This window comes from Sparus aurata, chromosome 1, assembly GCF_900880675.1.
Source record: "Sparus aurata chromosome 1, fSpaAur1.1, whole genome shotgun sequence".
In the NCBI taxonomy this organism is placed as follows: Eukaryota; Metazoa; Chordata; class Actinopteri; order Spariformes; family Sparidae; genus Sparus; species Sparus aurata.
Genome location: NC_044187.1, coordinates 4,178,180 through 4,201,967, shown reverse-complemented (window position 1 = coordinate 4,201,967; position 23,788 = coordinate 4,178,180). Strand labels below are relative to the sequence as shown.

Genomic DNA, 23,788 nt, shown 5'->3' with positions numbered 1-23,788 from the left:
GCATTGTGGGTAATGTAGTCACCAGGATTTGAAAAGGAAGAAGGTATGTGGAATGAAAAAGGGGCGATATCTCTGGTTCTGCCGCGGTTTAAAAATGATTAAATGGAAGAGAATTCAAACACAAATGTGTATTTTGTATTCACAATTAATTCACAATCTTAAGTAAACTGATAAGTTTCATGTATAACAGCATCAGAAGTCAGTTCTCTTCAATGTAACATCTTTTATGAACTTTGTACATTTTGTCAGTGTGGTTCTAAAACAGAGCTTCAGGAATGTCACTAGAGGTCAGTAAATGACAATAAATCAAAGCTGAATCTTCGGGAGGTCAAAAAACTGCAGCCAACGTACAGAAATAACACATTTATTTAGAAAAGAGCACAACTCAAACAAATCTCAAAGGTGATCAGAATGCAGAGGGAAGCTGAAGCTGCGGTGGGAGTCACGAGGAGCGCAGCAGCCGTCACATCTGAGCCTGGAGGTAATGTTCATAATTAGCTCGGAGGACAAACTCAAAACAGGGTTTTGACTTCAAGCTGCTCAGCTCGTCCAGATCCAGCAGCTCTTTGACGTCAGGCAGGTACGTCTGCAGAGAAACTCCTGAAACACACAGACATTCATTTCAATCTCCTGGAGAAAATATGGTGTTGTGCACTTTAAGAACTGTCTTTTGTCTTCCTTTCCAACTTTAGTGTACGACAGCTGAGTATATAAAGACAGGTGAGAGCTAATACATGTTTCTGAGACAACAAGACATGCATAGTCGATCTCTGATCAACCAAAAGGCGAGAACTTGACCCGCTGAAATACAGCTTCCTCACTGATAGTGAAGCAGAGACATAAAAGATAATAAAGAAACACACAGGTCTGGGGAAAAACTGTGAGAAAAATAATAAATAAATTATGACGGAGTATTAATGCCAGACTAAGAGAAAATATATGTTTTAAATTACGAGAATAAAGTCATAATATTACGAGAATAAAGTAGTCATTTTATGAAATCTCTTTCAAGAAAGAGCCGTCTTCCCGCTGAGTTAAAGTGAGGAATGTTGAGCATCCTGGGAATTAATACTTTGGTGTCGATTTCACAAATAAGGAAACACTTCATCTGTTCAGCATCAAATTATCATCAGCATCAGGACTTTGAAACGATTGTGCAAACGACTGTGTTTATATCAAAGAAAGAACTGCTCACGTCAGATCTTGATAACTCTAGCAAAGCTTTTTTTCCTCATTAAAACAACTTTTTTTATTACATTATTCTCGTATTATTCCGACTTTATTCTCGTAATCTTATTTTTTTCCCTCTTAGTATGGCCCTAACACTCTGTCATAATAAATAAATCAACCTTTAAAAATAATAATAATTTGGTAAAATGGAGTAAATACAAAAGAAAACAGAAATACCAATTTATGTCACATTTTATAAATTAATTAATGCGTGTATCTATTTTGAGTCTTTTTTCATGAGTTTAGTCCAAACCTGTATTATTATTATTTATTATCATCATCATTATTAATTATTATTAATTATTATTATTATCATTTTTATCATTATTATCATCAGATGTCTTGATCTTAAATAAACCTATTGTTTTGAGCATATCCTCAAATTGTAGGTGATATAATTGAGTCGTTTCAGAAATGCGTTTGTAGATTAAATTATGAGATGATTTCTGTGGCTCCGCCTGCTTTGCTGATTCTCACCTTCCTGTATGAGTTTGAGGAGGATCTTGACGAAGGTGCTGTCCTTGGCGGCCTCCAGAGGATCGTCACTGCCGTCAGCTGAGGACCAGCTGGAAGACACAAAGCATCAGAGTCAATAATGAATTATTTATTGATAACTTTCTCATTTTCACAGAACATGACAGATGGATCTTACTCGTCTCTCCTCAGCGCTTTACCGAAGATCTCACACTTCAGCGCGTCGATGTCCACGTCGTCCTCCTGCAACACCAACACAGAAAATCAGCCACAGTTAACTGTCACGAGCTCAACCGGTCGAACCTCGAACACACCGGGTGAGTTACCTCGTCGACGTACTCCAGCAGATCCAGAGCCTTTTTGAAGTCGTACTCGTTGGCTCGTCTGTTGTCGTCGCAGATGTACAGCTGTGGAGAGGAGACAGAGAGCAGAAGCTGTGGAGTTACAGTTACCACCTCTGTATGAGGATCACTGCTCACTCATGGCAGCGATCTGGTCAACAGGAAATCTAGTTTCCCTCTCTATGTTGCAGGATTTTAAGTCATTATGGTTGATTCCTCCCACAGAAATCTGATTTTTAAAGTGTCAGTGAATATTTCACACAAAGTCTCGTTGCTTTGATTGCGCACATTATCTATATACTTTGCTATTTCCTGCATGTTTTTAGTCTTTTGCTTCTTTTTCCATTGCAGCTTATGCAAAATCTACCTTAAATAAAAATAACCCATCAAGATAGAAGCGTTGAAGCATGCAGGTCAACCCAAGTGTTTTAGGACTTAAAGGTTCTGTAGCTGCGACTTTATGAATGGAAAATACAACGTTTCATTCCAACACAAGTGAGAGTTTTTCTAACCATCTTTCAGAGTTTCAGAGCTCTTGGAGAGCCGAGGATGGCTGTGTGTGTTTTCACCTGTATGAGGTTGTGAGCGCTCAGCACAGGCATGGTGTCGGGGTTCTGCTGCTTCTCCTCCAGCAGCTGTCGGGGGAGAGTCTCCTGATGCAGCAGGAAGCGCTCCTGCTCCACGATGTCTGATCGGACAGATACACCACATGTCAACTCACTGCATGTGATGTTCTTCTGGTTTTACATCAGTGAGAAAAGAAACATCTTTCCATCTGGATCTAACAGGAGCAGCTACAGACATTCTTCATTTCAGCTCAGAGGGTGAATACTAGGGGTGTGCCAAAATATTGATACTACGATATACCTGGTGATACCCAGCCCTAGTGAATACAGCTGTAGGATTCTGTGAGGTCTCATGAATTTAACAGAAGTTTCAACACCATTTATTAAATAAAAACCAGGACATGACCCAGGAGGACTCGGGTGAGTTGGGCTGGAGTGACCCAGGCACACGTTTTTAAGCTTTGTCGTGCTTTTACCGTCCACTTTCTTGTTGAACTGCTCCTCCGGCAGGTCGGACGCCAGCACCGTCAGCTTACTGAGCGCCAGCAGCGTCTTCTTCTTCACAAAGTAGCGCGACTCCATGTTGGCCTGACTGTAGAGCGTCCTGTGAGCCTGCAGACACACAACACAACACAACACACCTCTCAGTCACAGCATCACACTCACAACATGCAGCTGTAGGCATGCAGTCAACATGACTGATGTGCTGGATGACGACTCCTGGTGTTTATTGGTTAATAATCAATCTGTGACAGTTAATTAGATAATTAGAATAGTCCTCACTGGACTGCCTATTCTCTCTTTTATAGTGTGAAGTTAAGTGCTATTAAAAAAAAGGTTTAAAAACAATAAACAAACTCTATTTAACATTATATATTCTTAATTAGTTGACATGACTTTGTAGAGATCTGTTTTCACTATCATATTAAAACATTTCTTTTGTAAACATATTTAACTCTTTATATTTACAGTGCCTATAAAAAGCGTTCACACTCTCAGATTGTTCCCTCTTTTATTGCCTTTATAAAAGGAATCATGGTCAGTATAAATTAGCTTATTTATTATAATAGTGAGAACTGATTTCTACAAATATCTATACGTATTATATGTATATAAATAAATATATAGATAGATAAATAGATGGGTAATTCTCTAAACTCTAAAAAAGGCAGAAGAATTTGTCTTTTTTGCAGCTTCATGTGTTTCATTGTGTCTCCTGCATCAAAACTTAAAGTCAGACCGAGTGTTAAACCAGGAACCTTATCTTTGTGTGTGTGTGTGTGTGTGTGTGTGTGTGTGTGTGTGTGTGTGTGTGTGGCTTTACTGTGTGCACAGTCGGTAACTGCGAGATGGAAGGAAGTAGAACAATGTGTGTGTGTGTGTGTGTGATGTGGAGGCGATATATTTTCTGCGTTACTCTGGTCATAGTGAGCAAATGTAAATCTACTGAAACAGGAAGGAAACATGGGCGCGGGTGGGTGTGTGTGTGTGTGTGTGTGTGTGTGTGTGTGTTTTGACACTCCAGCAGCTGTGTGGACGGAGGGGAGGAAGGAAATATATGTCATGTTGTATTTTACAGCGTGCGTTGTGTACTTCTGTCCTTCAGTGTGGCAGCAGCTGTCGGGCAGTGGATGAGTTTTATTAGGAAACGAATCAGGAGGGGAAGGAAATGACGAAAAGGAAGAAAAACACAACTGAAAATGAAAGGAAGAAAGCAAGAAACGAATGTAAAAAGCAGGAAATAAGGGTAGAGGATTAAAAGAAAGAGATTAAGGGGAAAGACGAAATTATAAAGGTTGAGAAAGGGAAATGAGGAAGAAAAGGATAAAAGAGGAGAATTTATTTTGTTCTGCCACTCATTTATTTCACCTCTCCTCCACTTTTACCTCAGATGGTTGGAGAAGAAGAAGAAAAGGATAAAATAACGAGGATATAAGGAAGGAAGAAAGGTGAAGGAGAGGAAACAAAGACAGAAAGGTGAAAGAAAGGGCAACAAATTTGAGGAAGTGTAATGAAGGAAGCGAGGGAGGAAGGAAGGAAGGCTTCTAAGAGATAGTGTGTTTATGTGTGTATCACTTTTACACTCTGGTAGATTCACAGAGGATGTGGTTGTGGTTCTGTACTGAGACAAGTGTAAAGTGTGTGTGTGTTGCTTTCGAACAGGGCTGCTGCACACACAGTGTCGTTGTGTTATTTCATTTTATACAAGGACAGTAAAGCATCTATTCTATTCTCTCTCTGTGTGCGTGTGTGTGTCGTACGCTGCTGTAGTCGTGGACGTGGATGTGGTGCAGCCAGCTCAGGTGCTGGTGGGACTGCAGGAAGCTGGCCAGCTGCTGGTGCTGAGCGACCGGCTGAGACAGCAGCTTCCCCCTCTTTCCCTTCTCCATGTACCAGCGGAACAGGAAGTCAGCGAAGTTCTGCAGCAGGAAGTGACAAAGAGGAAGTGAGCGGGCAGCTGAGGGAGAAAGCAAAATGGTGATGGCGAAGTGAAAGTATGACGTCACTCATCAGTCCGAAGCTGAACTGCACCCAGTGTTTCTGTGTAAAAGGTTAAACTGCTCTGCAGCAGGTCGCTGTGTGAAGCTCCACAACACCGACACTGATCTGACATTTGTTCAATGTCACTCAAAAATCAGGACCAGATGGATTATCCACCCTGGCAGATTATCAGGGCCAGTCATCGATATCTGTCACTTTTCTGTCAGACTGCAGATAAAATAAACTGATCTAAAAATGTGCTACTTTGGCTCTGAAGCGACGTCTCATCCACAACAGGATCTGATCGGTAACACGTCACAATTAACAGCCTATAAACTACAAGTAATCTGGATCTAATCAATAACTGTTGTGGAGAGGAAATACAAAGTCGCAGAAAATATAAATACTCAAGTAAAGTACCTGAAAACTGTACTTAAAAACAGAACTTGAGTTATAATTTCACCACTGGTTGAAACAAAGCTAAATTTTTTCTGCAGACGAATATCAGTCCCAAACATCAGCTTTCAGTGTCCTTGCTTTCTAATTATCTGTTTTGACCCTGAAGAAGTCACATCTGTTCATCTTTAAAACATTTCTCATCCATTATTGATCACGTTGGCATTCTTGTTTCCTGCCTTTTGTTGTCAGGATTGCCGATAAACAATGTGAGGGACAGAAACACTGCTGCAGTAAAAATGAAACTCATAAAGCTGCTGCAGGAGAACAAACAGGCTGTAGAGTGTTTAGTCAGTAACTCACGTCTCTCCTCCTGCACAAACAGTAAAAGAGGAAAGAAAATATATGGAATCCCCGCCTGCTTTATCCAATCAGGAGAGAGATGTGAAGCTAAAAATTATGAAAAATCGTACAGCAGCTTTAAGTCTCCAAATTGAGAATAACCGGTCATTCACACACATTCATACACTGACGACAGAGCAAAGTGCCGACCTGCTCATCAGGATTATTCCAGTAGAATAACAAGAAGCTGTTACTGTCACACTCAGTGTTTGTAATCAAAGAGTGAGACACAAACTCTCGAACACGCCAACACAACGTGAGATCTTCTTCTCTCCACATTAGCGTCTCTGCTTCTTTGTGTACCTGGTCTGCGAACTTGGTCATGTAGTGCTGCAGGCGGCTCTGGTTGTCGGTCTGCTCACACATCTGAACCAGGATGTCGAAGTCACAGTACTTCTCAGCCAGCGCTGCCACCCACTGGTACTGACCCAGATCCACTGCAACACAGAACAACCTCACGGTGTCAAGAGCAACACAAACCTACTGAAACATGTTCTCTAACCCTGGTTCACCCCGCTTGGAGTAGATTTTTCTCTTAACAACAGCCCAGCATGTACAAAAAACTAAACTTGTGCAATTATCAGCATTTTCTAAAATGAATGAGTTTAAACTCACAGAGCGGTGCCAGCAGCTCGGAGCGGCGCTGGCTGTACTCCATCTCCAGGTTGTTGTAGCGCTCCTGTTGGGCCCCCGGGGGCCTCTGCTGCTGCAGGGAGGTCAGCTGGGCCACGTAGCCGCTCAGGTAGATGTCCAGCAGCGCCACCAGCTGCTCGCAGAGGGCGCTGCGCAGCTCTGAGTCGGCGTGCGGATAAACCGAGCGCAGGATGATCTCGTGCTGGCGGGAGATGACGGTCCGAACGCCGCCGACGCCTCCTGACGCTGCAGGAGAGAAGATCAGTCAGGATTTATTCCTCTCCATGTTAGAAGGCTCCAATCTGACTTCTCTATAACATTTGTATAAATAAGACAGAGAGCAACTGGAAGTTCTGGAATAAATAACCGACACCATCTACAATGTTTACATGGATGGCAACAATATATATTCTGATATTTAATGCAGAAGACGCGGTATCTTCAAAGGCTTCATAAGAAATGTGTAAGTCAATAAACAATGAAGACTGATAAAAGGTTTTAAACTGTGTCCTAATGATGGACCGGCTTCTCTGCTCCTCTGTTGTCACCTGGTTTTGAAACACACGTTACGTAACATGAGGATGCAAAAGACCGAAGCCGCAGCTTTCTGCGGTCTGCGCTCCACAATCTCACACTGGCAGCTTGAAAACGGCACATAATAACTTCCTGAGGGCACTGAAAATTCAGATATTAAACGAGCAATGATTTTGTAGTTCCAGGCAGGAGAAAGAGGAATCACAGACACACAGATGAGTTTGTTTACCGGTCCATGGGATGTACTCGGGCTCTGCAGCAGTGCTTTCAGACGCTCTGTACATGGAGGCCTTGGTGTCTCTGTACTGACCAGCAGCCTGAAGACTGTCCTGTGAACACACAGACAACACAGAGCTGGTGAAATGATTCTGCTTCACTGAATGACTGTCAGTGTCGGTGTCGTCTTCCCTCTCAGTGGACTGAAATGATGAACGCACCTTGATGATGTTGTTGACGGTGAGAACCACTTGGGCCCACTGCACCGAGTCGACCGTGTTCTCCTTCAGACTCCGCTCCTCCTCCTCCAGCAGACAATCAAACACGGAGGAGATCTGAGACACCTGAGAGCACGAAGAACAATGTTTAATCCGACCTCCCCTGCAGGTGGACGATCAGAGCGGGAGGCGGTCCGACACGCACCTCTCTGAAGAAGACGTCAGCGGCGGTGAGGCTGGGCGGCACGGCGGCGTTGTTCCTCTGCAGCGCGATGTTGATGGCCCGGTTGACCAGCTCGGGGTGTTTGGTGTGGTGGTTCTTCAGCACCATGGCCGCCTGAAGCTTCTCGGCGTGTTCGCACAGCAGGAGGCGTGTTGCCATGGGAGACGAGCGCACCGTCACCTGGCCGAGCCGATCCAGCAGACCCACCTGTAAAGGAAAGGACGGTGATTACTTCATAGATGTTCTTCTTCTATGTCCTTTAAAATCAAAATACTGCATGGTCAAATTCAAGTTTACTCCTTTGAAGCACGACATATTAAATCTGCCTCTTGTTCACACCAAACAGGAAGCTAATTTTTCAAGTGGTGTCATTAAAATACAAAGTCTGGAGCTGTTAACCAGCGTGACAAGAGCCCTGATGTTTTTTGTGTTTTTTTTGTTTTCTAAACTTTTGGGATAAAAACTGGATTTGTCCTCCCTCTGCTTCTCTACAGCAGCGAGCTTCAGCTGCAGGTGCTGACCTCACTGTCGGAATCAGACTCTCTGTGTCCTTGTTTCCTCTGACTGGAGGGAAAATGTGCTTTACTTTTGAATTGAATTTGTATTAAAGCTGAAGTGATTCTTGAGAAAGATAGTTAGGTTTGGGTTAGGTATCCACACCATCGGCATCCTCCATGAATTATTTTTAGGTCAATAATCACTGAGTCCAGGATATTTAAATCTTACAGGACACCTTGCATCTGCACTAATAAGACACTCTGGTTGACATAGACAACAGGTTTTAGGGTTTTGACAAAGAAAAAGAATGGGCGGGAAACCTCTGCATCAATTTTAATCCTTTTTTTTTGTTTGCTATCAATTAGTAAATGTTGTTTCAACTGGAAATACAATCCAACAATGCTGAGTAGATGGAGAACTCTTGACAGATTTAAGCAGCATGAGGCCTCAGCTGAAACAGAGCTGATGAGTTTGTGTAGCAATAGCACCACCGTGTGGACATTTAGAGGACAACACCCGACACTGTACGGAGAAGCAGCAGCATGTTCAACTGTCCTTACGGTCCAAAACCAATCACTTGATCTCATGAAGGAGATCAGCACTCAAAATAAGATAAGATAACATTCTTTTATATAACACAGGCTGCATTAGTGTGTGTGTGTGTGTGTGTGTTCACCTGGAGCAGGAAGTCCATGAAGCAGCCGTGGGCCTTCATCTTGTCCTCCAGCTGGTGGAGGATGATGAGCGAGGTGAGAGGGAACCCGGCGCTCTCTGGAAGAACAGGAACAGAAACGTTCGTGTGAAATAAAAGCGTCTAAAGCATAAAACAGTTTGAATTCAGTGACTTCTGTAATCTTCAGGTTATTTAATACAACTGTTTTTTTTTGCTAATTTTTTCAATTTTATTCTTTTTAATTAAAAGGATGTTTTAGACATTATTTCAGTCTCTTCTGTTGCGTTCATATTATTTCCTTTTCTGCAGTGACTCGACTGTTTTTAAAGTGATCTTCCAGTAACGGTAGTAAAAGAATTGAGGACCGACTAGATATTTTAAGCAGAGGGACGTGAGGTGGAAATACATCCGTACATACATGATATACATATTGTATCATCTCTGATCTTTATTGTGGTGTCTCCTTATTTGTAGAGAAAAGCCACATCAATCACCAGCTTTCAATTCAATTTCAGGACTTATGTCAGTTGTCTTAATGCCCCTCCTCACCATCAGGGACGGACTCGGCCCAGCGGGGGTCTGAGGCCGGGTAGTCGTCCACCAGATCCAGGTTGATCCGAGTCACCACGCCGTCCAGCTCGGCTCCCTCGTCTGCGTCGCCGTCAGCGGGGAAGAGATCGTCTGTGACCGTCTGAGCTCCCACCAGGTCGTTACTGAGAGAGGAAAGATGATTATTTACTGACAGTATTGCCGCGACTTTTACACTAATTTCCCAAATAATGCAGCACGAAGAAAACTTTCCACATTCAAAACCAGCTGCAGAAGATTCTGTTAGTGCTGCAGAATTAACCGAGATATTACTGAAATCACAATATCACAGAGTGCAATATTCAGATTATCATGATTTTTTATAGTTTTTTTAAGAAAATTAATTATACGATAGAAAAATGATCACTAATCACTCGACCTACTAATCAAGAATCATATCAGAATATCTGTATAAACATGTTTTCATATTGTGCAGCCATAACTTGACTTTTAAAGGATTTGGGAGCTGTTTGTTGACGCACCGACAGAACTGCAGGAAAGCCGTCTTCAGGAGTTTGGTTTTGTCCTCCTGAGCTACAGGCTCAGACCTGGTGGGCGTCTCCATGGCTGAAACCTTTAACACAGAATCAGAATTAAGGATTCATTTTAGACAGAAAATGGTTTTACTTATTTAGGTGTTAAAATTACACCTGAAATCAAAACTATTGTATCCTCAAATTATGACTCACTAACAGAAAATATAACAAATACATTAAACCGCTTGACAGTGATGCCAATTTCAATGATTGGCCGTGTTAATATAATAAAAATGGATATACTCCCAAAATTCCTGTACCTTTTTCAATCAATCCCACTCCCACTTCCAAAGTGTTTTTTTGATAAAATCAATAACATTTTTGCTAAATTCATTTGGAACAGTAAAAAAGCTAGGCTGCGACTGAAGTTGCTTTACTTGCCGTATGAGAGAGGTGGCCTTCGCCTTCCAAATCTGCGCTGGTATTACACGTCTGCTCAATTACACTCTGCCTCGTTTTATTTCAGCTCAGGTATTCCTCCAGCTTGGGTAAATATTGAACAAACAACTGTACCAGAACTACCCCTCAAGCTGTATCTATATTCAGCAGATCTTAAAACATTGAAAAAAAAAGACAAAGAATCCTTTTCTTAAAAATGTCATTGATATCTGGTATTGTGTACACCAGCATATTGGAGACATCCCTGCCTTATCTCGTTTTTCTCCTATATGGGGAAACAATGACTTTACGCCGGGTAGAGGTGATGGTGGTTTCAAGCTTTGGGCAACCAAGGGTGTGCAATGTGTAGGGAACCTATACAGAAATGGCAAATTACTTACCTTTGAGCAAATATGTAAGGAACATGATATACCAAGAAAACATTTTTTCAAATATTTGCAGCTGAAACATTTTATATCATCAAAAAATAAAGACCTAATGTCTGAGCCACCTTTGACAAATATTGAGAACCTAATCATTACAAATCTGGCTAAAAGGGGTCTAGTATCTTTGTTTTATGGGACCTTGATATCTCATGAAAAGGAATCATCCAAAGACCGCTTAGAAGCATGGAAAGCTGATATTGGGGAGGATATACATGAAGAAGACTGGGAAAAGGCATGTTCAAAGGCACAGCACAATACAATTAATACAAGATTAAAATTGCTACAATATAAATGGCTAATGCGAACTTATATCACCCCAGTAAAATTAAATAAAATCTGTCCTAGTATCCCAGATGTTTGCTGTAAATGTTTAGAGGAAAAAGGAACACTGTTTCATTGTGTTTGGGAATGCTCAAAAATACAATCATTTTGGCAGAGTGTGATGGGGGCCATTTCCCAGATAGTAGGTCAGAATGTTCCCCTGCAAGCCAAGCTCTGCATCCTGGGTATATACCCTAAAACGATGGCCCTCAATACTAAACAATCAGTTTTGATTGACTTTGGGCTTCTCCAGGCTAGAAGACTGATCGCTCTCTTCTGGAAAAATATACAATTGCCCTCTGTAAAGCTATGGTTGAAAGAGGTTGCGACATATCTTGCGTTGGAAAGAATAACATATATTGTAAGAGGGAAAAGAAGAAAGTTTATTAAAGTATGGCAACCTTTTTTGGAATTTTTGGAGGATGAGAATCTTGTAATAACTTGAGATCTTGAGTTACTACTGCTGCTGCTTTTTTCAGTTATTTGTTGTTTTTTTTTTTTGTTTTTTTTTTGTGTGTTTTTGTTTATTTACTTTTGTTACCACTGTGATCTTTTGATGTATAGTGTATATATATGCATTATCACTATTGCTGTGGTAACGATTATCTGTATGTTTTTTTTTGTTTTTCTCAAATGTAAAACCCAATAAAATATTGTTTAAAAAAAAAAAAAAAAAAAAAAAAAAAAAAAAAAAAAAAAGGATTCATTTTAGATAACAACGTAATGCACGAACACGTGGATCAGTAGAATTTTCTCCACCTGGAAGTCTCTCCTGCCTGCACATATCACCTCAGTTCTTCCTGCTTACCTCTGGACCTGCGTTCAGCGAGGAGAACAGCGAGTCCTCCATCGTCTCTGGCAGGATGGAGGCGCTCTCCCGGGCCACCACCGCCAACAGGCCGCTGTTCTGGGAGAAAAACACCGGCAGGTTGGCGCAGCAGCCTCCGCCACGCACACGATCACCTGGACAGACAGACGAGAGGACATCAGACAGAGACGGTCAGTGTTACTTCATTATGAGTCTGTTTGATTTTACATGTTTTCTTTCCAATTTTTTTTATTTCAAACAAAAAAGAAAATTAATATTCTTTCAATTTCTCCCTTCAAAAAATACATTTCTTTGTGTACTTTCTTCATGATACACAAAATATAACATTTGTTTTCTGACTTTTTTATTGATTTATTCTCATCAGTTACTCTTCTGTTATTCTTTTTTTTATTATCTACTTAATGTTGCCTGGTTTTCCCTCACCTGTAAAATCTTTAATAACGGATCCTTTTAAAGATAATCCCATGATCCTTTGTACTTACTAGTGGCAGAAATGACATACTCTGTGTGTAGGATCATGTGAGTCTATATTCTGTCATCCCATCATTCTCCTCTCTAGTATTTTCTTTTAGACAGCCGAGGTTTCTCTTCTCACCAGGTGAATTAAAACTGATTTTCTCATCAGGCTGCCCTCCCCTGCCGGTTCCTGTCGAACATGCAAACACCAGCTCCTCGTTGTAAAGGAAGGCGGTGCAGCCCGGGGTCTGTGGCAGCACCAGCCGAGTGTTCTGCAGGGCCTCCTCGCTCTGAGGAAACAAAATGTAAGCGTTAACCTTCATCAACGACACAACAGCATCAGCACAGGACTGCAGCCCCTTACAGCTGCAGAGTAAGTGCATCGAACAACTCTGTAAACAAACGTTCCCTTTAAAACAAATGATTGGGGAAAAACTAGACCAACATCATCATATTAATATCTTCCAACACATCTGAGGATCAGGACCGACCTGGAACGGAGGGTTGTACTTGGTGACTTCCACGGTGAACTGGTCGGAGATGGCGGCTCCGCTCTCCTGCAGGGTGACCAGGCAGAAGTACGCCAGGCACGGAGAGTCTGACGGGTGCCAGGCTGCAGCCAGAACCACCAGGCCGGCTCTGAGAACACACACAGAGCATCCACAGTGATAATCAACAGAAAGACACTGATCAATTGTTAAATTTAGAATCTGAAATGTCACTTCATTTAACCGTCAACACAGGACGTGACACACACACACACACACACACACACACACACTCACACTCACACTCACACACACACACACACACAGAAGCACACACACACACACACACACACACACACACTCACACTCACACTCACACTCACACTCACACGCACACACACACACACACACACACTCACTGGCTGAGCTTCATGTCCAGGTACGTCACGTTCGCTCCCTCCTTCATCTCCTCGTAGTTGCTCTCTGAACCCTGGTGGGAGAGAAATGTTGAGAACATATTTACTCAAATAACTATCTGTAATAGTTTAAAGGATGTCAAGAATTAAACTGAGGATTTGATTCAATGAAAGACATTTAACTATATCTTGAACCAACACTGATCCACTGTTATAAAGTATATATGACCCCTTGTGTTTTGGTACTGACCCAGATGGCGTCGGCGATGCTCTCGGTCAGAGCTCTCTGGGCGTCCCAGCTGAGGATCTGGTGCTCGTAGCTGTCGTCCAGCTCCCATTTACTCAGACTGGAGCTGGTCAGCGTGTAGAGGCAGCTGGCTCCGCCCACCCACAGCACGCTGTGGAGCTGCAGCAGGAAAACAAAAAACAGAAAGACAGAGTCAGGCTAACGAATGTAGCAATCATCTCACCACGGAGCACAACTACAACTAAACACCAGTGGAATTGCTCTACTTTTATAGATTCTAGTAACTTTCTTTTCAGCTGAATCTGTAAGCGTGACTCACTGTGTCGTTGGCTGGTGGGGCGAGGATACCGAACAGGCTGGAGACGCGGCGCCCGATGCCGGAGAGCATTCCCTGGCCCTGCAGCAGGGCTCGGTACTGCAGCTTTCCTGAAGAATCCACACTCGCTCTCAACAGCCGATTCTTCTCTGAGGACAAGATGAAGCTTCCACCCTGACAGGAAAACATCGAGAAATAAATGTGGAGAAAACAACAGCAGGGATGTTCAGATTCTCACTGAGTTCCCAGTGATGAATTACAAATAAGAAAGGGGCTGCTGTATCAAAATAACTCTGATCTATTCATTTACTTACTCTGACAGCAATAACAAAGTTGCAGAGATCTCCCAGGTCGACATCAGTCTCTGTGTAGTTGCCCTCCTTGGCCAGGCTGGGCCACAGACGAGCCGTTCCCTCCACCGCCACGGCCAGGACGGAGATGGACTGAACGCCGGCCGACTCCAGAGGTGCTGCGGACGTCACCGCCACGAGGTCGGCTGTGTAGTTGTACTCACTGCTGGGCAGCTGCAGCTCCTTACACACTGACAACTGCAGCCAAACAGAGATCAAGAGCTTATTTCATGAATCTGTGAGTGTTTCTTCAAGGGCTGCAACTGACCAGACATTTTCAATGAATCATGCTATAGAAAAAATTGCATCACAGTCAATGAAATCTCCACAAACATTCACCTTACAAAGTTTAACAAAAGTAGCAAATCATCAACTGAGAAGCTGGAAACACGGCTGCAACTACTGCTTATTTTTGTTATCGATTATCAAGAGGATTATTTCCATGATTAACTGAGTAGTCGTCAATCAAACAATGTCAAAACATTTTTAAAAAATGCTCATCACAATGTCCAAGTGCCCAAAGTGACAAACAGTTGAAATCTCAAAAGACTTCTTCACACAATTAACAGATTATTACCCGATTAGTTGTTGATTAATCTTTGCAGCTGTAATCAGAGAACGTTTGCTGTTCTTGCTTGTTAACCGACTTAAACAATCAAATGATCTATTGATCTCTTTTCCAGTATTGATAAAATACTTTCATCATGCAGCTGTAAATATAAAAAAACTAATATTATAAACACAACAGTTTTGTTGCTCATGTGTTTCAAACTGACTACACAGACAGGACAGACTGATGCACCAACTTTCCATCTTCTCATAAGACATTTTTCTCTGGTGATCAAAAAGTCACAAAACGTTTTTCACATCTAACAAGTTTTGTGACGGTCTCTCCAGCTTTTTCTTTTCACGATGAACTCTCTGAACTGGAAGGTGGATGTTTTGTTTTGCCACTTGCGTCTTTAGTTTCTGGATCTTTGCTGTGAACTCTACCTTTGCCACGGCGGTCTGGCAGATCTTCCAGATGATCAGTTTCTCTCCACAGACCATCCAGGCCCAGCCGCTCTCATTCACCTTCACTGAAATCTGGTCATCAGCTAGAGGGACCGACACACACAGGAAGATTCAGAGGCAATACTGACAGACAGAAACGGACATCAACAAGGAATAGGTCAATGAAAATAAACTGAGATGTTGGTCCGATCCCCCGACATTTTAGATAACACAACAGAGATGAGGTTTGCTTTACCATCAGCCATCGTCAGCGCCTCCATCACTTTGACTGGCAGCGATGAGCCGAAGGTTTGCACATCATAGTTGATTGACTCTGCAGCTGCATGGCTCTGAACTCTGGTGGGTGTTGACCTGGTGGGAGACACATGTGAGAGTAAAACAGTTTTCTCTGGGCCATCAGCTGATTATTGAGCTCCAACTTCTTCATGGTGCAGTTGGATTTTAATATACTTCACTGAGAGATGTTTCTAATATCTAACTGGAGCAGAAAACAGCTGTCAGTGAGCATCAAGAGCGCCACAGACTGGTCACCACCTCCAAAATGATCATACTTTTGAATGAATACCTCTTTAAAACAACAGAACTGACCATCATAATCTTCATTAATGTATGATTTATCACAGGAGTGTTGTAGTAGACAGAATTAGTGTCAGCTAATACACAGGCCGGCTAGTGAATATACAAAAACACCGTCCAGCGGCTCCACTCACCTCGCCGAGAGAGACGTCCTGCGCGGGGAGAACAGCAGACTGCTGGCCGCTCCGGAGACGCTCTTCCTCCCGGTGGTCCTGCCCTGCTGCCTGCGGCCGGAGCCCGGGGCGGTGCGGGGGCTAAACATGCCTGCTGTGATACCCCGTACAGCTCAACAGTCGATAAGTTTGTCAAATTCGTCAAATTTAACCGTTAAAATCTATAAATACCGCCAACACTCGCTGTCACATCCCCTACAAACAGCGCGCGGTGCCGTCGCTTGATATATACGTCATCACTGGGTCAACTGAAAGTCCCGCCCATCGCCAAAATGACGTTTTAAAAAAATGATAATTCTAATTTTATTTTGTTTTAAAAGAACCTTCTCAGAAAATAATGTGTATTGTTATTATAATAATTATTTTCATTATTTTTACACTTCAATACATTTCCAAAAAGAGCTCCTGATTCCTTAACCATAAATGAAAGGACGTCATTATATTTACATTTATTCCAAATACGTTCCCTCCGCTTGTTATCATGAGTGAGCAAAACACTATAAAGCACTACAAACAATAATGTGCCCATTGGGCGTGTCCAATTAATTACAGTTACAGTGTAATAATACATTGTTTATTAGGTGTCACTAAATCACATAACATATAAGCGAATTAGGCGTTATTTAAAAAAATTATAATTCTACTGACCTACATTACTTGAGAGACTTTTCTCCAAACTGCATTTGAAAAAGTGTCAATTTTAAAGTTGTGTTGGTCAGCATACTAAGTGACGCATATTATGATTTAATTTCATACCTTGTGAATGGTGGTGCTGCACTATAAGCTGTTCCCGAAAAGTTGACACTTTTAAAAAAAATAATCTGCCGTTAATAATCGGCTGTTTGGTGAAATTTGCTTCGGCCCATGGCGTTTATTTTCCTTAATTTTCCAATGGAGTTTGGTTTGAGTCCAACCAGGCACAGGTAGTAGATCGTCGATAGACTAACCGTTGTAGTGTTCAGGGAAAGCCAGGCGGACGAGTCGATTAACGATAGCTGTTAACCATCAAAGATGAAAGCGGAGAGCTAGCTAACCTAGCATGATTTGATGGAGGCTGACCGGTGGGCGGAAAACCACGATGGAGCGGCAACGACAGGCAGCGGCGTAGCTTTAACTGGAAACTGAGCAGCACTTAAGCCTCATCAGCTTGCATACAGTAAGTAAGGAAGGCGAACAGCATGATATGCAGTGAGTGCTGATTTTTAACCGGAGGTGCTACGGAACCGGATCAATCCCGCTAAAAGTTTTGAGCCGCCAGGCCCACTGCGAGGAGCGCTAAGTTAGCTGGTTAGCTCAACCCCAAGCACCAACCTATAAAATGGAAACCTGCCTGCTTTATCCTGGATTAACGCGTGTCTCCATTTGTTTCCAACCCAGTCTCGGGCTTCAACTCGTTTAAACTGTCAGTAGAAGAGAATCCAGTGTCGTTTGCGCTAGTAAACACATTAGCTCGCTTCTTTGCTAGCTAATTAGCTACTGTGAAGATGCTTTACTTAAGAGGGTTAATATTGCCATGGAGATGATAAATCTGATTCAAAGCAGTTTAATAGACACGCACCGCCCTTTACATTCATAAGCGTACTTTAATTTCTGTGTTTTTAACCGCTTGGTGTGTCTGGTGATCGTCTTGTTTGGCAGACTGAGTGATTCCGTGATGTGCAGGTGTATTCCCTCTGAATCCTCTCAGGTGTGTGACTTTTTCCGCCTGTTTTCAGGTCATGAAGCGGGTTCGCACTGAGCAGATCCAGTATGCCGTGGCTCAGTACCTGAAGCGGAGGCAGTATGTGGACACTGATGGTTCCTTGAAAGGAGCCAAGCTCTTCCAGACGGCTGAGGAGATGGCTGCCAGCCTCACAGGTGAGCTGGGCTACCTGCACACATGAAGATGATAGTGTTGTTATGCAGACATGTTCTTTTTACCCTCGTAGGGAAACATGTGCTTTTTGCTTTTACTCCATTCAATTTTTTCAGCAACTACATTTACTTTGGTGTTAATGTGCAGAGCATATTGTTATGATCAAATTATATAATATCATGACCTATTTACTCAGACAGGTGTGTTGAGGTGTTAGACCTGCTTGAGTCGTCTTTGTGCAAAGCTATGCTGGGATTTACGGGACGTCAACAGAGTATATGTAGTAAAAGTGTGACAGCAACAACAGGACAGGGAGACAAATGTCTATCAGGCCTAATTCGCCCACAGCCACACAATCCTGAGTGAAGGTTTTATCAGACAAAATACTCTGATAGCAAAAATGTAATACTCCCCCAAGGGTGACACTGACACTCAGCACTGACACATGATTTATTCCTTCTCTCCTCTCTCTGTTTCTCTGAGCAGTGCAGACGGAGTCGGGCTGTGCCAACATCGTCACGGCTGCGCCCTGCCAGTCTGACCCACAGCAGTATGAGACTCAGTTCTCCAGGCTGCGCTCTTTTCTGTCAGGTATCACTTTCACCTTCCTGCTGCACAGTCACTGAATTCCTTAGCTTTTTCCATATGTATGAGTCATCTTTGGATACTGTGTGACCTTGTTTTTACTGACTAAACCCTCAGACTACTTTTTATTTTCTCTCAATCAGAAACCGAAATATCCTGGGCGAAGGAGGTGAGCAGCATCCTCTACCCGCTCTTCGTCTACCTCCACCTGGACATGGTGCACTGCGGCCTGAAGGGGGCAGTAGATGGCTTTTACAGTCGTTTCCATGGTGCCTTTCTTCAGGACAGTGAGCAGCGCGCCACCATAGAGCAGCTCCGCCACGTTCTCACTGCTCAGGATGTAGCAGCCAACCCCAAGCTGAGTGCTTTCCTGGAGCACAAGTATGTGGTTCACCTGACGGAGCCAGCCTACAGCTACCTGCTGCGTTACCTGCAGAGCGAGGACAACAGCGCCCTCTGCAGGGCCCTCAGCACGCACCTGCAGGTGGAGGTCACTGCCTCCAGGCGTACAGACTACCAGCTGTATGGAGCTGCAGGCGGGGCTACAAACGCACCAAACTCCACCTCCTCCTGGGCAGGAGTGGACGGGGCGGAGAGCGGGGAGGGGGTCGAGGTCCCAGCAGGGATCCCACAGAGTGAGGCGGCCCTGGAGGCTCTGCAGGACTGCATCAAGAAAGTCCGGGAAGGCCCCCCCACGCTGACCACCGTGTGCTTCTACGCCTTCCACCACACGGAGCAGATGTTGAACACTGCAGAGGTCTCGGCCGACAGCCGGCTGCTGGCCGCCGGCTTTGACAGCTCCACGGTGAAGCTGTGGAGCCTCCGAGCCAGAAAGCTGAAGGCCAAACCGCATCAGGCTGATGTGTCCCTCATCCACCTGGCCTGTGACGTCCTGGAGGAGGAAGTGAGTAGACTGAGAGGACGAATATCATCTGATGGTTGTTTTATGTTTAATGTTGTAGTGATGACACCTTGTTTTAATGGTCACAGTCAATATGTCAAACAGAGGAAGCAAATCGTTTGTTTAAGTAATTTGAACAGACGCATTCAATAAGTACGACTGAGACAGCTGCTGTCAGGTGTTATATATTTGTGTTGTTTCTCCTCAGGTGGATGAAGAAGACGGCTCCGGCAGCGAGATAAAGACTTTGCGAGGTCACAGCGGCCCCGTGTTTCGTACCGCCTTCCTGACAGACAGCTCCGGCCTCCTCTCCTGCTCTGAGGACACAACCATCCGCTACTGGGACCTGGGCAGCTTCACCAACACGGCGCTGTACCGGGGCCACGTCTACCCGGTGTGGGACGTGGACGTCAGCCCCTGCAGCCTTTACTTCGCCAGCGGCTCCCACGACCGCACGGCCCGCCTCTGGACGTTCTCCCGCACCTACCCACTGCGGGTTTACGCCGGACATCTCGCCGACGTCGACTGCGTCAAATTCCACCCCAACTCCAACTACCTGGCCACCGGCTCCACAGACAAGACTGTCCGACTGTGGAGCACCCAGCAGGGGGCGTCAGTTCGCCTCTTCACTGGCCACCGTGGCCCAGTGCTGTCACTCGCTTTCTCACCTAACGGGAAGTATTTGGCGTCGGCCGGCGAGGACCAGAGGGTGAAGCTGTGGGACTTAGCCTCAGGGACGTTGTTCAAAGACCTGCGGGGACACACGGACAGCGTCACCAGCCTGTCGTTCAGCCCCGACAGCAGCCTGGTGGCGTCGTCGTCTATGGACAACTCAGTTCGGGTGTGGGACATCAGGAACTCCCACGGCGGGACGCCAGCCGACGGCTCGTCCAACGAGCTGGTGGGACTGTACACTGGAAACACCAGCAACGTGCTGAACGTCCAGTTCATGGCCTGCAACCTGCTGCTGGTGACAGGAACTGCACAAGAGAAGGCAGAACAGTAGCCACGGCCGTCTGATGTGTGTGTTTGGGAGAAAAGCTGGAACATCTCCAGATGTTTGTTTGAGGATGTTGTCAGCTGTCAGACTGTTGTTCTCTGAGAGGTTCACTGTCACCACCTGCCTGCCAGTCAGACGTTTGTCTTCAGCACAGAATGGCTGCATTCTTCCAAAACCGCGTTACGTATACATTTATGGATAAATGATCATTTTGTCCTTGGTTATAGTTTCTAATTACCAACACATCTCCTGTAGATGTCAGTATTAAACAAGTCCTCAGTTTCTCATGTCTCCAGTGAGTAAACAGTGTGAAGTTCTGGTTCAGCGATGTGGTCAGACTGTTTCCTCTGCAGGCAAACTAAAGATTTCTTTAAAACAAAAGCAAAATGAGTAAATGTTGACATTTTGAGTAACAGACTCATTGTAATCCCGGTGCGTCCACTAAAGAGATCAGTTCAGGATGTGGTTAGCGTAGCTTAGCACAGATACTAGAAACAGGAGGAACTGCTAAATGGCTGAAACACGAACTTGAGTCCACGTTGTGATGCTGAAATAGTTAAAAAGACGCATGTTGATGAGCTCGAGGTCGTGTTTCTCTATTTTTGATACAGTTCTGTCCTGCTTTCATGTTTGAGAAGCTCATCACGCTCTGTGTCATCTGCAGATAAGATACCTGAGTTTGATTAAAGGAAACAAAACAAATATTTATTTGGATACATTACTTTAAAGAATATAAACATAATTTCTACGAAGAATCCAAAGTTTAGAATATTAAATGTTCTCTAAACACAAACGGAAATACAAGAATTTTGCCCTTAAATAGGCCCAGAAATGTGTCGGACTTATGGGAAATATTGTTCATTAAAGGCTCCTTAAAACATTTATATTGAGTAATAAATAACATTAGATCATATTCAGCGGTGTAATTTGTTTTGACCTGAAAGAGTTTAAGACCCGCTGCGATGACCACTTCCAGTTCTGCACTCTTTATCTGCTGGATGCGCTGAGATGAAACTGAATCTTCTGATATGAAGATATTTGGGAAGGACGCCATCGAAGCTTGTTCCAAAAATGTTGTTCTGTCCCTTTAAAAGTTCTCTTGGTGTGTCACCCCGACAGTTCAGCCGTCTTCAGACCCGGTGTGACCATCCGTCCTGAGTGATCCGATCACAGCTGTGAACGCCCCCAAGATGTACTGACGCCTGATGTCACCCACCACTAAGTGCAATATCACCAAACTCCCTTTACAAAACGTCTGATTTAAGAGGTGTTGAGTGAGTAGAAACTTTGTGAAACCGCTTTGCTCTCTTGTACAATCAGCATTAAATGCAAAACATGAAGATGTTTGCTTCATAGTAAAAAGTGTCAGTTTGTGGCAGCACTCAATAAAATGTTGTCTTCATTTGTAAATTGACGCTAAACATGTCAAATTTTACAGTAACCACTAACCCAGACTCCCTTAAGGAAATGCTCAATTTAAGGAGGTTGTGAGTCGGAAACTTTAGAAACTGTGATAGACGCTGTCAATGACATCCTTAATTATATGTGCGTTCTTGCAAATTTGGCAAAATGTATATGTTAAGTTCTTTTTTTGTGTTAAAAAATAACAAGTGATCACTCAAGACGCATGTCAAGAAGTATGTGAGTGATTTAAAGCCGTCTTCTTGTGATCGGATCTCTCAGGACGGTTGTTAATATCAGGAAAAGGGCCTGAATGAATCTGCTGTTGTGGGACGTTGGTGTCACGACTGTATTCAGAGTTTTATAGGCTCAAAGTCGGAACATAGAAGCTAAAGTGAACGAAGGAAGTGTGTTTATCTTCTGCTGTGGTTTTGTCTCCGCGTCAGCCTGTTGTAAGTTTTAGTTAAAGAGTGTAAAAAGCCTTGTTGAGGAAATTTCTAAGAATTAAAGGCTGTGCAATGCTTAAAAATGTAAATATACTGTATTTTTGTAATATTTTGGCTACCGAGAGTCGCCAGTCAGGTTGTGTTGAATGAGGGCTATAAAAATTGCTGGTGTAGAAGCTGATTTAATATCTGAATTGTTTTCATACATTCAAAGTGTGACGAGGATTTTCTTTTCTTCTAGTTTTTGAATATTTCATTTATAAACTCAACCTGGAATTTGTCCTTTTTTTTTATGTTTGTCAGTAAACGTCTGTTCGCTCCTGTTGCCCAAAACAAAGAATAAATAACAGAATATATTTGAACAGATGATTCAGTGGGTTCCTCTTTTATTAAACATGCAGCCTCTCATCCTGTCAATGTTGTTTCTGCTCCACTGCATTAAAGAAAACATCCGGATACAGACGCCGTCACAGCCGACGTATCGGACTGGATAGACGAGACGCACATCAGCAGAACCTTTTAAATCTGGGTCGGCTGGTTATACAGGTCATCTAATCCTGAGCTCTGTAGTGACAAACTGAATATTAGATAAGTTATAAAGTCATCTCTGAGTTCTGCTCTGTTGGATCAGAACAGAACCTGATGAGTCTCTGGGTGTTTACTCTGGATTTACCGCTGCAGCTCTGCTCCACACACTGCAAACATCTTCTGTGTTGTTTTTCATAGAGCCACAGAATTACATACGATGTGTTTAAAGTCACATTGCATCCAAACATTATGACCTTTGGCTTTTTAAATGTGTGTATAAAGTACAAGTGGAGCCTCACAGATGTTGATCCGACAGAACAAGACACATAACTCACCTGAAGCTATGTGAGGAATCCAGTGACTCTGCAGCAGGAATGTGGATGTTGTAGGCGACAGATGAAAGAGGTGTAGGTGGTGTCAGGGCGCAGCAGGGACGAGGGAGACACACCCAACTGAGACGCAGAGAGACGGGGGAGGAAGGGGGAGACGCGAGATGACTGATACCTCTCTGATCTGTTACCATGAAGGTTTCCTGAGACGACGCGACCTGTCTCCTGCTCTCTGAACTCAGACTGACAGATGTTTGTAGCCGTCACTTTGTGTCTTCCTCTCGTCTTTATCAGAAGATTAAATACTTCTTCTGTTGAGAGGCGTGAAGGGCCTCGCCTGACAGACGTAGACAGACGACCACATCACACAGTGTGGTGAAGATAGTCAATCCAAACATCACCAGCTTGTTTTTGTGATGTGGAAGGAAATGTCAGCATCTACCAACTCCAGTGGTGGATGAAGAATTCAGATCTTTTACTTGATTAAAACTACAAATACTGAACTGTGAAAATACTCAACTGCAAGTGAAAGTCGTTAAAATGTTTCCATATCTGTGTTTTTCTTTCATATCTGATGTTTTTGGATTTATATTAATGCTGCTCCGTTAGCATCTCCTCACTCCATGTTGATATAAAGTCAGGTGAAGTCTCGTTCTCCCCAAAACATTTTACAGTTGACCCTAAAACAACAACATAAAATGGCTCCATATATATATATATATAT

At 43.4% G+C, this 23,788-nt stretch overlaps 2 protein-coding genes across 2 annotated transcripts; one reads left to right on the top strand and one right to left on the bottom strand.

Annotated features, from left to right (window-relative positions):
* Positions 1–348: 348 nt before the first annotated feature.
* Positions 349–16,348, bottom strand: nup133 (nucleoporin 133). The gene is made up of 25 exons (XM_030416383.1): positions 15,981–16,348; positions 15,506–15,621; positions 15,250–15,353; positions 14,221–14,454; positions 13,910–14,080; positions 13,594–13,749; positions 13,347–13,417; positions 12,931–13,078; positions 12,579–12,729; positions 11,963–12,117; positions 9,956–10,047; positions 9,435–9,598; positions 8,889–8,983; positions 7,697–7,921; positions 7,495–7,617; positions 7,287–7,386; positions 6,506–6,769; positions 6,194–6,327; positions 4,873–5,031; positions 3,088–3,223; positions 2,615–2,733; positions 2,031–2,111; positions 1,883–1,947; positions 1,708–1,796; positions 349–600 (listed from the first exon to the last, which is right to left on the bottom strand). The coding sequence occupies exons 1-25, from the start codon at positions 16,106–16,108 to the stop codon at positions 464–466; spliced, it is 3,417 nt and encodes a 1,138-aa protein (XP_030272243.1). The 5' UTR covers positions 16,109–16,348; the 3' UTR covers positions 349–463.
* Positions 16,349–16,940: 592 nt separating this feature from the next.
* taf5l (TAF5-like RNA polymerase II, p300/CBP-associated factor (PCAF)-associated factor) lies at positions 16,941–22,574 on the top strand. Its single transcript, XM_030416417.1, has 5 exons — positions 16,941–17,175; positions 17,735–17,876; positions 18,361–18,465; positions 18,603–19,363; positions 19,569–22,574. The coding sequence occupies exons 2-5, from the start codon at positions 17,738–17,740 to the stop codon at positions 20,364–20,366; spliced, it is 1,803 nt and encodes a 600-aa protein (XP_030272277.1). The 5' UTR covers positions 16,941–17,175; positions 17,735–17,737; the 3' UTR covers positions 20,367–22,574.
* The last annotated feature ends 1,214 nt before the right edge of the window (positions 22,575–23,788 follow it).